This window comes from Chiloscyllium punctatum, chromosome 17, assembly GCF_047496795.1.
Source record: "Chiloscyllium punctatum isolate Juve2018m chromosome 17, sChiPun1.3, whole genome shotgun sequence".
NCBI lineage: Eukaryota > Metazoa > Chordata > Chondrichthyes > Orectolobiformes > Hemiscylliidae > Chiloscyllium > Chiloscyllium punctatum.
In genome coordinates, this window is record NC_092755.1 from 63,303,550 (window position 1) to 63,322,073 (window position 18,524).

Genomic DNA, 18,524 nt, shown 5'->3' on the forward strand with positions numbered 1-18,524 from the left:
ACTTGACTTTGTATCTCCAGCCTGATGCATGGTTATCTGCCTAAAGGCAGGTCTGATCCATGGCACTGCAAACTCCACTACGGGTAAAGGCTAGGAAGCAGGTTTCTGTTTGACCTTCATTGGAACTGGGAGCTAACCCATGCTGCTGTCACTAAAATGATCCAAATTGGTTATCCAGTCAACTGAGCCAGCCACCCTCCGCAAGGAGTCAGAGGTGCTGTCACAATGTGCATGTTGTGGTTCACAGCGATATGAATTGAGATGGTCGAGGCTCCAATTTTTACCACTTGTCACTGGTAGATGTTAGAAGATCGATGTTCGGTTGCATTTTGAACATATCTTCCTTGGCCCTTCAGTCCTGGAACATGACTGGAGCCCAAAATATCTGGCTCAGGTAGGGATGCTACCCTGCACCAAAGGAGCTTTATCCTCCAACATGTATAGCAAAAGGGATTACCATCTGCAGAATCTGAGATGGAGCAGTGATTTAAAAAAATAGAAAAGCACCAGCCACAAAATGGCAGCTTTATTGAATACTTAAAATAATAAAGTGTTTTCCACAAATAGTACATCTTCTGCTTTCTCTGCATTATCTATATACTGCATCCTGCAAATTATGTAACTGAATCTGAAGTCAAAGTGTCTGTCCTCATTTTACCATACATGTAATCAGTTTCTCTAATCCAAATTATCATCAGAAACAAAGAGAAACGAAAAGAAAGAAAAATATTTAAAGGTGAGGACAGATCTCCCATTGTGATTTAGGTGCAAAATTGGAACAGCCACGGAAGCATGGCTAAAAATGATTATTTGTTATTTTTCTTCAAAGTTTGGTGATAAGTTGTTGAGGAATTTCAGGACCAAGGGTCATTTCTGGTTCATTTGTCTATCCAATGCCCTGCATGCCTCCTTTGACCTCTCCTGAGAAGTATTATATTTTTACATCTGAAAGTGTAGGTCGATTACAAGCATACTTCCAGAATTACTATATGACTGTAATAAAACCAATATATTCATGAAGTGACGATATTCATTTGATTTGGTCATAAGGCATCGAAAGTGCGATGTTGTAACTGTAGCCAACATCTTCATCATAGGTAGAACGACAGATTGGTAAGACAGGAGCTGATTTATCAACAGAGAAGTCATAGACATAAATAGTTCCTCGATGCCTGAAAAACAATAATCGGCAGTTAACGATCTTAAAAAAAGTTAAACTTTATTCAGCAAATTCATCATTTCATCCGCTGTAAATTATAATCAACATGCAATTTGCTATTACATTGTACAATGATCAAACGTATTGTTAAAGAACTAGCATAGGAAAGTGTGTTTTAAAATTAGACTTCTTTATAATTGACATTGTTGTTCATCGTGAGGGTGAGTGGATTTGAAAGAGAGAGAAAGTATGTTATTTGCATTTTTTTGCTTTTACAAAACAAAACATTGCCTTACTGACTATACCCAAGGTCAAAAATAATTAAAATTCAGATTTAAGTCTGCACAAAGTGGAATCAATTCTGAATGCCTCCATTTTATGCAAAATGGGTAGTTACAAATTCAAAAACTGTGCTGGTAATCTCTTCACGATGCCAACACTGTCAGTTTTGAAATGGGCTTGTTGCTGAATTTCTAAAGCACCTGCCTGTTTCAAGCCATGTGGTTCAATTAGGGTCCTTTGCAGCATACAGAGCCCTGATTTCCACTCTTGGGTGGAACTGGTCAAAGTTCTGTGTGTGCTTTCAAACAGTATAAATAATTTCAGATATCGCCAATGTTTCAAAATACCCAGCCTCAGAGACCATGGCCATCCCCTCACACATATTCTATGACACTGACTGCTGCGCAGTCTTATTCTGAGGCCTCATTCTGACAAGCTGCACTGAGATGCTTTTTGAAGTCTCAGAGTTTATCTGCCAAATTTAATTGAGAGCAAAATCTAAAATCATGAGGACATCTTTGCTGTCAAAATGAGTGTTCCATTAATTGATTACCCAAAAGTTGAAATCAACTACTTACTTTAACAATACTTTTCAGTCTTAACAACAGAAGAAAGAACCTCTATCTTTTACTGTTACCATGGATATGGTACTTCTATTTCACAGAAAACCCGCCATTGTGGTTTCAAAGTGAAATGACTAACTTTAACAGTTTACTGCCAAATTAGAAATTTTATCATGCCAAGTAGCACAACCTGCACCTGGATTAAGACCTTACAAACTTACTGAGGACAACTACAGTAGTTGGAAGAAAGCAGACATCCATTCAATTTATTTGAGCTTAATACAAACTTGATTCCAATATTTAGCTGCAGCATGATTGACACAGGATACAGACACTTACAGGTAAACTGTGATTATTATTTTTAAATAAAGATGACATTGACAATTCTATTTCGATGGGTTACACAATGCTGCCCTGCTTTTCAATATTTATGTACACAAAGGCATTTTACACTTAAGTGAGGAATAAGAGAACGGTTAAAGAAAGAGTAGGGCCGATCAGGGATAGCATAGGGAATTTGTGTATGGAGTCTGAGGAGGTAGGGGAACAAACTTTGTCGTGAATGAAACCTTTGAAGAGCAGGTGTGCATGCTGGAATAGAAAGAGATAGAAGAAGCTGATGTGCTGAAAATTTTGTCAAACATTCAGATTGACAAGTCGCCAAGCCCGGACCAGATTTGTCCTCGGCTGCTTTGGGAAACGAGAAATGCAATTGCTTCACCACTTGTGAAGATCTTTGCATCCTCGCTCTCCACTGGAGTTGTACCTGAGGACTGGAGAGAGGCAAATGTAATTCCTCTCTTCAAGAAAGGAAATAAGGAAATCCTTGCTCGGACATTTGTCATTGGAGAAAAGGAGGAGGAGAGGGGACCCAGTTGAGGTTTAGATAATGAGAGGCATAGAGTCGATAGCCAGAGGCTATTTCCCAGGGCAGAAATGACTAACACGAGGGGTCATAGTTTTAAGCTGGTTGGAGGAAAGTATAGAGGGGATGTCAGAGGCGGGTTCTTTACACAGAGTTGAGAGAGCATGGAATGCGTTGCCAGCAGCAGTTGTGGAAGCAAGGTCATTGGGGACATTTAAGAGTCTACTGGACATGCATATGGTCACAGAAATTTGAGGGAGCATACATGAGGATCAGTGGTCGGCACAACATTGTGGGCTGAAAGGCATGTTCTGTGCTGTACTATTTTATGTTCTATAATGCACGATTGTATTGTAGATATGCCTTACCTACGATGAGCTGTTAAATCATCATCCATGATACTGGCTCCTCTTGGATATTTCTCATTAGGAATATTTGCAGTGACCAGTGTATGTGCACCAAAACGTAGGTGTCGTACGGGATGTCTGGAAAAATAATTATAAAATTAGCGTGAATTCCCTGATCTGGAGCTGCAATTATCATTTCCATCTGTGAAACAGAAATGAAAATGCTTATCACATTAGTCAGTATCTAGAAGGATAAACATTGATCTTTTTCTTCCAAATATTTAATCTTGTTATTTTCACTTTTGTTCCCCCAAGATTTCCAGCTTTTAAAATTTTTACACTCAATTTGTTTTTACTTTGATTTTCTAGATACTAAAATCTAAACATGTCCTCGGAAAATTTATCATTTTAATTGTTGTTAATTCTATAAGTAGTGCAGCAAATATTTTCAATGATCCATGGAGATCTTGAAGGTGACGGATTCAATTCGGTTCATAAGCTGTACTGAACTGACCTCAGGCAAGCAGTAGAGCGAGCTGCAATGTTCTTTGAGTCCATGGGATAAAAATTGAATACAGGTCTGTTCTCTTTTAGTATCTTACAATTCCTTCTAACATGTACATCTTCTTGAAAAGAGTCTGTGTTAGTAGGAAGGGATGCCAGAAATTTGACAAGATGGTTGTGTTCAAGTTCCACTTGAGATTGATTCAACATCATCAGAGGGTTGCACTGAGGATGAAACGTGGATGCTGTTCTTTGGATAAGTTACTTTTGTATGTATTAAAGAAATTGTCTGACATTAATTAAAAAGCACCAGGTAATTTCCTGGTGTCCTGATCAATATTCCTTTCCATCATCAATCAAAAACAACAAAACCATTAACTAGTTAATAATCTGTTTTTGTCCATTTGATTATGTTGTATAAAAACTGCACTTCATTACATGATACACATTTTCACATCATCCAGATATGTCACAAGTGCATAAAACTAACCACTCAAAAATTACAAGTGAGGAAAGGATCTTTGGCAGGTTTTAGAAAATCACACTCAAAACTTGAGTTTGCAATTGTCTTATGCAAAGTGAACAAATTGTTACAACTGAAATGTTTTTCTTCTGTGATCAATCCACAGAAACAGCTGATGACCATTTACCTCGATTTTAAAAAACTCATACCTCGAATGCATTTCCCAGAGTTTAGTTCCCATTCGTTGTTCCCACACACAGACCAATCCCTCTTCGCCACCACTGACTATCTTCCAATCATCCATCTGTACTGATGACACGCCCAGTTGATGGCCATAGAGCGATATCACTTCTTTACTTGTCCGAAGGTCATATACTCTCACCCTGAAAAAGAGAAGAGTTGAGACATGCTAAACCAGGGCCAAAACAGAATACTGTGTACAGACTGATGGCAAAAGAAAACTCAGAAAACTTTACTTCCACATATTTGTTGGATAATCAATGTCTTTTTAATAAAATCCTTGTTTCTCAAGTAATGACATTCTGTGAAGAGAATATTGTGCCTCATCAGAATTTACACATGTTACATAAGTATCTCAAACTATAAATAACTCTATTGATTAGTAAGATTACCTCCACAGTTTTATGGATTTATCACAAAATAAATTTCCTGAAGTACAAACTCCACTTCTGTATTTTAGGATCTACGCAAAACCGCTGATGTTTTCCGCAGGATCATAAGAACATATAGTGAAATGTTAGTTTTGAAAATGTTAGTTTTAATTGGTATTTGTGTTTACTACAAGCTATGTTGATATGTCTCAGAAAACTGGTCAGTGATTCAAAGGCAGCATCCCCTCATTCCTAGTGAGAATTGATTATTTAGAAATTACTGTTTCATTACAATTTACTTTTTAATGATTCTTTAGTGCCAATATGAAAGGTATATTCATGCATAAAAATGTGTAAGCTTACTGCAAATAGCCCCAAAAAAAAGATTTATCACTGATACCAGCTGAGTGGAATGAGATGGTCTTGAGGTTTTGCTGGCTGCATCAATACAATCTGCCTGAAATCATCCAGAACAACACAAGAAAAGAAGGGATTTTTTTTTTATTATAAGCTTCATTGAATGTGAGTTGAGCTATCATAATCTTGACCAATGATTTAAAAAAATTTCTACTTTGAAAACGTCGAGGGTTGATCAATGTTAAGTGAAGGACCCCTTTATGAATTGATCAGGAATCAAAGACCCCTTCAAAAGCATAATATGTAATACTTATTAATATGGGAGGGCTGTATGTCTAAGAAAATGGGTGTTTATTTACAGATATCAGTGAGATGGGTCTGATAATTTCTCACTACAATGATGGTCTGTCTTGTGATGTTTGACAATGACAATCATAAATCATTCTACATAAAAGTTTTTTTTTATCATGGACAAGTGTATGGAATTGCAAAATGTAGTTTCCCCAGTACATTCATTTAAAAAAAACACATGCAATTAAAAATAGAATTTAGTTTATTCAGTTGTCTTGCAAAGCACTGGTAGACCCACTAAAGGATGATATGTGACTATTTGACAGCTTTGTGTACTTCCTTGAGCGACAGTGCAGAAACCAAGACTCCATTAACATTTGCCACACATGGCTTTTAAGTTAAAAAGCTCAGGTGGGTTCCCTTAACTGACTATGTGGTTAGGTGAGATCCAAGCCCTGATCATGATGCCTTAGACATTTGTCCATGTCATTCAACCATAAAGCCAGTCCTGCTCAGTTAGCTCTTACCTAGCAATTTGTGGAGCCCCTGGAAAGTCCTATTCCCCAGTTGTTCACAGAGAATCATTGTGGTAGAGAATTGGACACTTATTAAAATGTTAAATCATTGTGATAAACCTATTTTCAGCTATAATATAAATACATGTGGTTAAAATGATCAAATTTTTGTTTTAATCAAGGGATGTGTTTCACTGATAAGGCCAGCAGATGTTGCACATCCTTCATTGCTCTTGTGGTGGTGATGGGGAGCCCTTTTCTAACTGTGTGGGCCATTTCACGGGCATATAGGAGTCACCCACATTACTGTCATTCTGGAATCATATGTAAACCAGACCAGGTATGGACAGCAGATTTATACTCTTACAGGACATTAATTAACTTTGTTTTTATTCCAAGATTTATTAATTAATTGAAATTAAGTCCTACCCAGTCGTTGTGGAGGAATCGCTTGGGCCTCTGGATTACTAATCCAGTAACATTACCTCTAATCCACCACGCTACTATAAGGAACCAACTGCACTAGTTCACTGTTTTAAGGTATGTTTTTATCTAATTTGAGAGTAAGCTTGAATCATAATTTTACTTAACAAAAAAAACCGTTTGACGTACACTTTATGCTTTGTGTTCTCAAGGCAGCCAAAGTGGAATTCAGTTATGTTACTGTTATGTTGTCTGCTTCTCCTCTTCATCTTTGAGATAGAACAAAAGCCTCAAGTGAAGTCACTGCATTCTGAGATTACTGGGTAAGTGCTTCTAATAATTTCCCTGATTGGTATGTTTGATTCATTGTGGACTTCCACACAGCAATTGGAAAAGTGTATTCTTGGGGTGTAAAATTCCACCTTGTTATAACAGTCATTAATATGAATACTACCATTCAATAATTCCTACTTTGTACATGTATTGGGGCACTTTGTTACCAGTTTCCAAGTTTATTTTACTAAATGAAAAATGGAATCTTTCCATACTGTTCAAACTGATTTTTTTAACCATACTGCCAGATGTTAGTGATTTTTAAACTTGTGTTCAAAAAGTAGTAAAAAAAATTCCTTCTTCAAAAATGGGTCTTCTGTGACTACTCCTTTGTTGTTTTTATTTTATGACAGCCTTTGAACGAGAACCAGTAAAATGAAAATCTGTAAGAAGTTAAATTTATTACGTGTATTTAAAAAAAAGTCCTTTCCAAACACACTCCTTGAAGAGTTTGTATCATTTGTAAAAAGACCAATATTAATTTTGGATGATAAAAGCTGCTTCGTGGGACCGGATAACATTTGACATGGAAGCTGTATAAACACAAAGTTAAAATTATACAGGCCATGTGGGAGACAGAAAATGAGGAAAAAGAAGTACTGAATAGAGGAGGCAGTCTGCAAGCTGGGTCAGACAGCTGGAAGGAATATAGGATTGTTGCCACTAGTTCTTTTATTTCCAACTGACTGAATTTCCAGAATCAGCTGAACCATGCTGAGAGGACAGAGTTGAAAAGGTTCCACAATGACCTGTGCCATTGTGTGCAAGATTGTACAATACAACTCTGCTTTCATGCACACTGCTGTCTGGCTAAGCCCTTGAAGGAAATGGGCTTGCACTTTTGCCAGAGGAATATCTGAACTAAAAGAACTGTGTTGCCAACACTGATGTCATACAGGGAGTGGACGAGTTAGATCTGATGATTTTTCTATCTTCGCTATGTCTCCAATTCTGAGCAAAATACATAGTTTGTACTAACCGTTATTTACATGTTAATTTAGTTTATGCTGAATCAGATTTTTGTTAAAGTCAAAGTTACAAATAATGAAATCTTGTTTGGTGGGGCTCATTGGTTCTTTGCTTTCTGCATCCATTGTCATAGTTGTCCATAAAACATCTATTGATTTGTTTCTTAGATTCTCACAAAACATCCACACACATTGTCTGTGCATTTCAATTTCCAAAATCGTAATCCCCATCAAGTGAGTTAACTGCAGAAAAGTCCCCCTCAATTGGTTCTAAAAAGATATTGGAAAGAAAAATCTTAATTCTGATGCTTTTAACAAGTTGATTTTAACAAGTTGATTTTAAACACATTTCTCATTTTTGTTGGCTTTATTTTTCTTTTTGTGGGGTTCTTAAATCTAAATTAGTGGTGAAGAAGAATGGAAATGCCCATGAGAGTTCTGAGTCAGACAGAAACTTAAGCAGCACTTTTAACTCCAGTGGACAGTCTCAATGTAAGGAAACCTAATCCTTATTAGTGTTGCAGGTTTCAGCCACAACACAGCACCAGCAGTTGTTAAGCTATAATTTATGATCCAGCTGGACAAAGATCCGAAAAGAACATTTCAATAGTCACAGATTCCTGGAATTATGGCAAATTCACCCTCCAGAGGGGAGAGAGAGACTGGAACTGAAACCAGATGAAACACAACAATTGTTAGGATTTAAAAAAAAACTCGTAGATGTAGTGAAACTTTTGTCTTGTTAAAATCTAGGTTTTCTGGAATGGCAGGAACCATTCAAAAGGACCTTCTAGCAATGAACAGACTGTGGTAACACACTATTAGAAGGGTAACCAACCTGTTCCCTCAGCTGCTATATCAAAAGAGATCAGGCAGGGAGAAAATTAAAGAAAAGCTGTAGTCAATTATTGTGGATCAGTATAAGGCCTTATTATTGTTCAGAATTAATTTTATTAAGGACCTGGAAAGCAATATTATGATATAATTAGCAAGTTTGTAGATGATACAAGAACTTGTTTGAATGTTCAAACTGTAGAGAAGTATAGTTTTCTGACATGATTCTTTCGAACAAGTGTACTAGGGGAATGGGTCAAACAATAGCAAATGGCATTTAATGCAAACTAATGCAGTATGGCGTATATAGACAGAACTGATATAGAATATATTAATTCTTTATCGGGAATAGTACTGAAATTGTTTGAGAGAAAAAAATATTCTAGTGTTACGACCACAAAAGGTAATGAGCTTTGAGGTAATCAAGTACAAACAGGAAGGTCTGAAAGGGTGGAGGGCAGGAGAGATAAAAATTATAAAGGTTTAATTGTACAGAAGCTAAAAGTGGCAATGGGTAGGGCAAAGAAACAAAGGATGTGTCCAGATGAGGTGTGAATGACTGCATAGCAGCTGAGTGCAACACAAAGGATTATGGAACAGTTTAGAGTCCAGAAGGCCACAAATGTACATTCCAAAATGAGATGCTGTTCCACAAGCTTCTGTTGAACTTCATTGGAAATCTGGAGCAGATCAAAGACAGAGCAGGGGTGAGGTGGAGGCTTAGAGACAAGCAATAAGGCTGTCACCATCTCCAATAAGGAGACAAACTAACCACTGTTGTTGACATTCAATGATGTTGCCATCACTGAATTCCCCCAATATCAATATCCTGGGGGTTGCCATTGATTAGAAAATCAACTGGACTCACCACATAAAGATAGTAGCTACAACAGCAGGCCAAAGTCTAGGAATACAGCAGCAAATAACTCCCCTCCTGACGCACACAGCCTGTCCATCTTCGAGACACAAGTTAGGAGTGTGATGGAATACTCTGCATTTGCTTGGACTGATACAGTTCTAACAACATTCAAGCAACTTGACACCATCTAGGACGAAGCAGTCCGCTTGACTGGCACATATCCACAAGCATCCATTCCCTCCACCACTGACAGTCAGTGGAAGCAGTGTGTACAATCTATACACTTGCACTGCAGAAATTTACCAAAGATCCTCAGACAGCATATTCCAAACCCATGACCAAGTAGAAGGACAAAGGCAGCAGATACATGGTTCCCTTCCACGCTATTCACTGTACTGACTTTAAAATATATCACCACTCCTTCAATTTCTTGGTTAAAATCTTGGAATTTCCTCCCACAGGGCATTGTGGGTCTTCCTACAGCAGATAGACTGCAACAGTTCAAGGTGGCAGCTCACCACTACCTTCGCAAGGGCAGCTAGGGACTTGCAATACATGCTGGTCCAGCCAGCAACACCCACATCCTATAATGAACAAAAAAGGCACTGAGATATGCTTATGGACTGACTGAAGGTGTACCAAGTGTCCCACCCAATCTGCATATGGTTTTCCAATGTTTTTGCACCGTGAGCAGAAAATACAATACAAAATTGAAAGAATTCATAGAATCCCTACAGTGTAGAAACAGACCCTTCAGCCCAACAAGTCCACACCGACCCTCCAAACAATACCACACCCAATCCATTTCCCATTACTCTACATTTATCTCTGACTAATGCACCTAACCTACACACCCCTGAACACTAAGGGCAATTTAGCATGGCCAATTCACCTCACCTGCACATATCTGGATTGTGGGATGAAACCGGAGCACCGAGAAAACCCACACAGGCAAGGGGAGATTGTGAAAACTCCATACAGACAGTCACCTGAGGCTGGAATTGAACCCAGATCCCTGGCACTGTGAGCCACTGTGCTGCCCAAGTCTACTTCATTTGGCTTTTGTATAACAAAGTCTTTTGTCATTTAATCTCTCCTGCCCGCCACCCTATTAGAGACACCTTCAGTTCTTTCACATTGTCCCTCCTACTTGCTCGAAATATATTCTACTTTTAATTTACTTCTCTTCTAACGAAGGGTCATCACAACCTTAAAAGTTAAGGTCTCTTTTCTGAGATATTGTGTACCCTGAGTTTCTCCAGCTTACTATCTGTCTTGATTTCAGATTTTTGGCTTTTACATTATTTTGTCCTTGTTTGAAACAGCACGCTGAATTTCACCAAATGTCGGCAGTGCCAATTTCAGGAAGTTTTGAAGAGATTTCTCTGAGTGTGTTATCTTTCGCAATTTTGCAACTTATCTCATTCTGTATTTATCAGACATGTACTGTGGTGCCATTGCACATTGACCAAGAGCAGAACTCACCAGAGCAGGAACCTTAAGAAAATTCTGCCACCAGCGCCATATTTAAATGCCAGCTATACAGCATGATTAGCCCTTCACAGTACACATGGTAAAAGAGGACTTTCAGATGGCATTTCATAGGAAATAGAATCTGACATTTGTATCTCACATTTTACATCATCTCATTTGATCAATTGTATTAGTAACTGCATCTACAAAAATGAAGTTACAGTCTATTCCCCCTTTTGCACCATTATTACAGAATAAGAGGTCACCCAAAAGAGACAGAGGAGTAATTTGCTCTTTCAGAGAGTAGTGAATCTGTATTATTCTTTATCACAGAGGGCTGTAGAGTCTGGGTCATATTTTCAAGGCTAGGTTGGACAGATTTTAATCACTAAAGTCATCATGAGTATTGGGAATAAGGCAGAAAAGTGGAGTTGAGGATTGTTGGATCAGCCATGATCTTATTGACTGTCAGAGGAGACTGTTTTGGTTGAATAGCCTATTTCTCTCCTACAGATTACAGTCTTAGGTACAACCCTTTCGGAAGAAGGGGTACTCTTTCCCTAATGCTCAGTGTAGCATAATGTCTTGTTATTGTTAATTGTGGGAGCATGACATGAGAAAACCTTCAAACAGTTGAAAAAAATTAATTTTTATTGAGCAACAAGGAAAGCTGGAATAAGCAGAAGCTGTTTGCCTCTCCAAAAACAGATTAACTCCATCACTTCACCTACCTCAGATCTATTCGATGCGGGTGTCAATTAAGTCTTGTCTGGTTTGATATGCTGAAGGTGATGCTCCTCCAATTGAACGTCCTCATTTTCTTCCTCAGAGAAACGTTGCCACTGTTTTCAGTGTCCAATCCAGTTATGCAGGGTATAGTATGCAAGAATGATATGGTATGTTATATCTGGAATGTAAAGCAAATCCTCTAAGACTGATGGAAACCTCATCTTCAGGATGCCAATCAATTTCTTGATATCGGTCCTCATGGAAGAATGGATTACATTGTCCTAGTCAGCATGTTGTGAGAATCATCGGCCATGGTTGCAGAGGGGAGTCCACGTCTCCCAGGAGTCAGTCATCTAGCCTTGGAAATAAACACCCACATTCTCAAGGATACAGACATTTAGGCAACTTCCAGGATATCTGGTGCAGATACTTAAGAAACCGATGCTCACAGATGACTTGCACACTGATGGAACCCTTTTCTGTTGATAAGTCATTATGATATGGAGCACTCAACACAACATCTGTGCAATCTATAGTGTCCTGCACCATGGGAAACCAGCTATGTTGGCAAAGATTACTGTCTAGGCTGCAGCACTGATATAGTAACAGAAATTGAGATGAAGTGGTGTGATCTATCACAAATTGTATCAGTAGCAGTTGTAGTATATCTGTGGATCGAGGATTGACAGATCCCATGCACAATCCCCGTAGAATCTGGGAAACATTCAAGTTGCATAAAAATTAGGTGCAGACACTGGGATATGATGATCACCCATCCCTTCAGGTTGCAAGTCCTGCTCCAGCAGATGGCACAGTTTTGTGACAGTGTCCTGGGACATACTCGGTCTGCAGGAGCAATATATTTACTCGTCTGGAAGAAATGGTATGGAGGACAAAGGACTCTGGGTCTTCTGCACCTCGTCCACATCTGAAGGGGACTTTCAGCTGCAAAAGCTTCACAGGGCAGCTGTTCAACAGGTCCTGGACTAGCTGACACATCTGTTCCTCCACATTTCTCTGTGCCTTTGTTGCACCTCTGCCACAGTAATGATAATCTTGCTGTAACTGGATCCTTTGGTTACAATTCCAAAGATCTTAAGTGGGGAATATCAGAAATAGAACAAGTCCCTGGTCCCTAGATGATGATCCTCATCATCTGTGCAATGGGACATGGAGGACTCTGACAAAGAGGGTCATGGAATGCCTGTACTTTGACATTGTGAACCTTATTGTGATGTAGGTAGCACAAGCTATGTAGTGAATATACAATAGGAGATTTTAAGTGTGGTAGGACTACTGAAATCCTTCTTCTTCTTCATTACCCCACCTCCAACACACACTCCATTACTCAAGAGAAGTAGCATTGCATAGAAGAACACGTTGGTAAATACTTACAGCGTAAAAGGGAGAAAATTAGTCCAGACCCTCGAGCAGTCTATGAGAGCTTGGACTGTCTTTGTAAACTGTGACACCTTTAAGGTCATCTGTGATTACTTCTGCTTCACAATGATCAATGACATCGTCAAGATTACTTGTGGTCAGGATTAATATTCAACATAGAACATGAAATGCATGCAGTGACAAGCTATCATTACAAATACCTTAAACCTGTACACTGTAAGTACCTGACAAATACAATTGGCCCTTGAACAGCCACACTGCTCACAAATACAGCTTGGATCCTCAGCAGAAAGAAAACACTTAATCCAGGTTCGAAGGCAGTCATTTTTCATCTACATTGCTCACTTGCGATTTGGATGAAGCTGGAAGGCAATGCTGGTTGCATTTCTCATTGAGAGTCGCAGACTCAACCTTGCTGATCCAACAAAGAGGCAACACAGTGGCTCAGTGGTTAGTACTGCTATCTCACTGTGCCAGGAATCCTTCCTTGGGTGACTACCTGTGTGGAGCTCGCACATTCGCCTTGTGTCTACACGAGTTTCCTCCAGCTGCTCCAGTTTCCTCCCATTATCCAATGATGTGCAGGTTTGGTGGTTGGCCATGCTAAATTGCTCATAGTGTCCAGGGTAGGTAGAGTTTCCATTGGAAATGCAGGAGTACAGGAACAGGGTAAGGTGGTGGGTCTGGGTGAGATCTTTACAGATGGTTAGTGTGCACTCAATGGCCTGCATCTACACTGTTGGGATTCTATGATACAAACCTTCACATTCCTCTTCTCTTGCACTCTTTATCAAATCCATCAGTTCTGAGATGCCTTTAATCTTTTTGAGACATTTTTCCACCCAACTCTTCCATTTCAGTCTTCTGCCATCTTCTATCCACCATTACTCCTGAATCCCAGTCCACCAGTTGAAGCCACAATTATGGTGATACACTTCACCCCCACAAAGGAAACCATAATCTCCAATGCACCATCATCTCCCAAATATATGGTGAGCTACCCCCACCTGGTCACACTTGTTACCCCTCTGCATCCCAACATACTGTATTTTATCCCCACAACTGACTTCCTCAATTTGCTGACCATTGTGCCGGCTCCGGCTAACTTGCCTTGAATTCAAATGAACAGATCCCCAAGATAGACCAATGGTCTAGTCTACTTACAGACTTAGAATGTCAGTCCTGACTGGTGAGTGAAGAGTGGCCTCACAACAGAATTATAATGAAAAGTATCAGTGAGATGCAAAGTACAGGATTAAAGAGCTAACCTGTATCATATGTGAGCTGGTGACATGACATTATGTGGAAAGAGTCAAGAATTCTGATTACTGGTGAAGGGCACCTGCCTGAAATGTCGATTTTCCTGCTCCTTGGATGCTATCTGACCTGCTGTGCATTTCCAGCACCACTCTAATCTTGACTCTAATCTCCAGCATCTGCAGTCCTCACTTTTGCCATGATGTTGTGAGACTGGCGTGCGTCTGATGCCAACCTCTGGACAGGAAGTGCAGATGGTCTCTGTCTATGGGGTGTTTGACTGAAATTTTGGGGAATGTTGGCCATGATGGAGGCTCAGAGGAGCAAGCCGTGAGCTGGAGTTGCCAGGTATTGCTTTGACTTTTTATTTCAGAATTGTTGCTATCTAGCTTCTCCCCAGTGTGTGGGGGAACAGCAAATTCATAGAAATTTGGAAATAACAGATAATGATGATATGAAAATGCATGCAAATAGGCTTCTCACTGCTCACTAGAAAAATGGACATTTTTTCTCTACAGCAAGAATCTCATTGTTTTGACTTTGCAATATTTTCCCAGCTGACTCGTTATTGCCGATGTTGTTCATGTGCAACGAATGTATCGAATTCTATCGACAGCACCATTTCATTCATGTCAAAAAAAACTTCAAACACAAGAACAAGGAGCAGGAAATTGAGACCCTTGAGCCTGCTGTGCCATCTGATATGTCCATTACTGATCCTAACTGAGCCTCAAATCCACTTTCCTGCCTGCTATCCATAACCCTTCAACTCATCACTAACTAAAAAAAACCTGTCTATCTCCTCCTTGAATTTACTCAACGTCCCAACATCCACCACACTCTGGGGTTGTGAATTCCACAGATTCATGACTCTTTGAGGGAAGTAATTTCCCCTTGTGTTTTGAACCTGCTACCCCTTTACCCTAAACCTCTTCGTTCTAGATTGCTCCACATAAAAGATGTTGTGAAACTTGAAAATGTTCAGAAAACGTTTACAAGGATGCTGTCAGCGTTGGAGGATTTGAGCTATAGGGAGAGGTTGAATAGGCCAGGGCTATTTTCTCTGGAACGTGAATGGCACGGTGGCACAGTGGTTAGCACTGCATCCTCACAGCGCCAGAGACCCAGGTTCACTTCCCGCCTCAGGCGACTCTCTATGTAGAGTTTGCACATTCTCCCCGTATCTGCGTGGGTTTCCTCCAGGTGCTCTGGTTTCCTCCCACTATCCAAAAATGTGTAGGTTAGGTGAATTGGCCATGGTAAATTGCCCGTAGTAAATGTGGGGGAATGGGTCTGGGTGGGTTGCGCTTCGGCGGGTCGGTGTGGACTTGTTGGGCCGAAGGGCCTGTTTCCACACTGTAACCTAATTTTTAAAAAAAGCGAGGGGCATGCATAGGATAAATAGACAAAGTCTTTTCCCTTGGGTGGGAGAGTCCATAACTAGATGGCATAGGTTTGGGGTGAGAGGGGAAAGATATACAAGAGACCTAAGGGGCAACCTTTTCACGCAGAGAGTGGTGCGTGGATGGAATGAGCTTCCAGAGGAAGTGGTAGAGGCTACTGCAATTGCAATATTTAAAAGGCATCTGGATAGCTATATGAATAGGAAGGGTTTGGAGGGATATGGGCCAGATGCTGGCAGGTGGGACTATATTGGGTTGGGATATCTGGTTGGCATGGTCTGTTTCTATGCTGTACATCTCTATGACTCTATAAGGAAACTTCCTTTCTACATCTACTTTATCAATCTTCTTTTACACTTTATATACCTCAATAAGATCTCCTGTCATTCTACTAAACTCCAGAGTACAAACCTAAACTGTTCATTCTCTCTTCACAAGACAAACCCTTTATCTCTGGAATCAATCTAGTGAACCTATACTTACCTATGTCCTTGATTAATCTGTATCTGGCACACAAAGTCTAATTTTGGACCCCTCACCTGGTGGGTGATATAATGCCCTTAAAAAAAGGAGTCAACAGAAGGATGTCATGCCTAATGAAAATGATTTTCTCAGGGTTAAAAGAGCAGAGTCTATTTACTTTGGAACAGTATAGACTCAGAGTTGACTTGAAAGTATAGAAGGGAAACAGCTGGAATGCATATATATTGGTAGATTGGATACGAATAAGTGAAGTATAGAGAGTAGAAATAGACTAAGCATTGGACAGTTTTTCTTTCCAAAACTGTAGTGAGCCTCTGGAATATGTTGCTGCATTGCGCAGTGTGTGCTAGCTCCCTGCAAGTTATCAAAAGGAACTTGGGTCAGTTCTTGGCTGGGGGCAAAGGTCACATCTTATAAAAGCAGGAAATTTAACAATATGGATAATTGTTGGGTGTGTCAGAAGTTCTTCACATGGTCTCTGGAAGGTGAGTAATATCTAGTCATGGTGTCCCGGGTATCAAGAATGTTCAGAAGACTAGAAGGATAGAGTGGTTTGTTACTGTCTGTCAAATTACAGTGTGTTATAAAGAGGGTGTTCAGCCTCTCATAAGCTATTTCATACAAGTGAAGACCATTTTCACCCCTTCTTCCTTTCTTATCTGTACCATTATGTCTTTTAATTACATGACCAATATGACGCTTTCAAATCTTTTGGCATTTAGAGAAAGCTAAACCAATAACATCTCAACATTTTTTCAAGTCAAAGGATGTTAAAGAATGGAGGAAAATCTAGACCAAGGTGGGATATGGGAAGTGGGAGGATTTGAAAAGGCCACAGCGAAGGTGGGGACGATCAAGATGAAAAACTAAGGAGAGGGAAGCTGATGAGCTCAGATTTGTAGGTCAGTCTTTTATTTCAAAACAATCTTACCAAATGATGCAGTAAATGCATTTGTATCAATCAAATACTATCCACTTTTTTAGGAACCACTTGAAAGCCATGGAAACAAATGTGTTCACATCCATAATGACTTCAGTGAATGCAAAAAAAGGGACGAAAATGTAGATGATTATTTAGCGTAGAAGGAAATTCAGGTACAAAGTTTGGGAAAGGACTGGGGCAGAGTGCAAAATTACATGGTTGGCAGGACAGTGCATTCTAAAATTAATTCAGGCAAAACTTTGTAAATCAAAGCATTTAACTTTAAAAAAGAACTTAATTACATCTGTTACATTACTATGTTTTAAATTGTTGTTTTGTTCTACCTGCATACATAGAATATTACAGTGCAGTACAGGCCCTTCGGCCCTCAATGTTGCGCCGCCCTGTCATACTAAACTGAAGCCCATCCCACCTACACTATTCCATGTGCGTCCATATGCCTGTCCAATGACACTTAAATGCACTTAAACTTGGTGAATCTACTACTATTGCAGGCAAAGCATTCCATACCCTTACTACTCTCTGAGTAAAGAAACTACCTCTGGCATCTGTCTTAGACCTATCTCCCCTCACTAGCTACTACAGTAGCAAAACCATTGCTCCAGAGCAAGCCAGTGACTACATATGAAACCACACAATTCAACAACTACATGACTTTAGCAGTGTCAGAATGACATTGTATTAGACTCAGTACTGAAACCAACAACACAGCACAAACCAAAGGCATTACATTGGATGCTATGAATAATATACATTTTTGATACAGTCAATTAGAGAGGGGCCTGTTAACTAAGTTGGCTAGACAGCTAACAGGTGGTTCTGAACAACACCACAGAGTCATAGATGGAATCTGATTCCCATTCTGACTGAGATTAAATTTGAGCTTGTCAATGGTCTGTCACATTTAGCTGTGATTTGGTGACCCTTGAACAACTGAGGATCATATCTGGAAATGAAGAATGAAGAATATTCATTTTATCCCAGCAACAATATCTACTTTTTAATAAATAAGTACAATAGCATTTCTAAAGAAAACCAATTTACTGCAGGAGTTTTAACATCATATACTGTATATGGCTGATAAAAAAAAGTCACTCTTTTTGTGAACAATGGAACATGTAAAACTTGATGCAACAGCATTCAGAGATTACTGCATTCCCAATCCATCACTGCATTCCAATTCCCTTCTAGTATCAGTCTTTGCTCTGCAACATGACGACAATTCTCACATTCTAAACCATTTTTTTTTCCAAAACTACTTACAAAATCAAATCTCATTCCCTGTAGGAAACTCATCAAGGGAAACAAGACAACAAGGCTTCATCACAGGGCTAATGCTTTTACAGACTCTCACATCTGCTAATGCAGAAGCTGTATCAATTTAAATACAAAGACGAACACAAGCTTTTATTATTCATTTGTAAGAATTTGTCAGGCAAAGTGCTCTAGAATTAATCAATC

At 39.4% G+C, this 18,524-nt stretch overlaps 1 protein-coding gene across 4 annotated transcripts in view; it reads right to left on the reverse strand.

Annotated features, from left to right (window-relative positions):
- Nucleotides 1–486: 486 nt before the first annotated feature.
- The window catches only part of fbxw8 (F-box and WD repeat domain containing 8), a 168,184-nt gene continuing 150,146 nt past the window's right edge, over nucleotides 487–18,524 (reverse strand). For 3 of the 4 annotated variants that reach the window (XM_072587321.1, XM_072587320.1, XM_072587322.1), the window contains 3 exons: nucleotides 4,393–4,566; nucleotides 3,238–3,354; nucleotides 487–1,172 (listed from right to left, as the gene is read on the reverse strand). In XM_072587321.1, the coding sequence (XP_072443422.1) occupies nucleotides 1,031–1,172; nucleotides 3,238–3,354; nucleotides 4,393–4,566 (433 nt within the window). In that variant the 3' untranslated portion in view covers nucleotides 487–1,030. Of the gene's footprint in view, nucleotides 1,173–3,237; nucleotides 3,355–4,392; nucleotides 4,567–18,524 lie in introns of those variants that run through there. The other variant, XM_072587323.1, reaches the window with a different exon arrangement.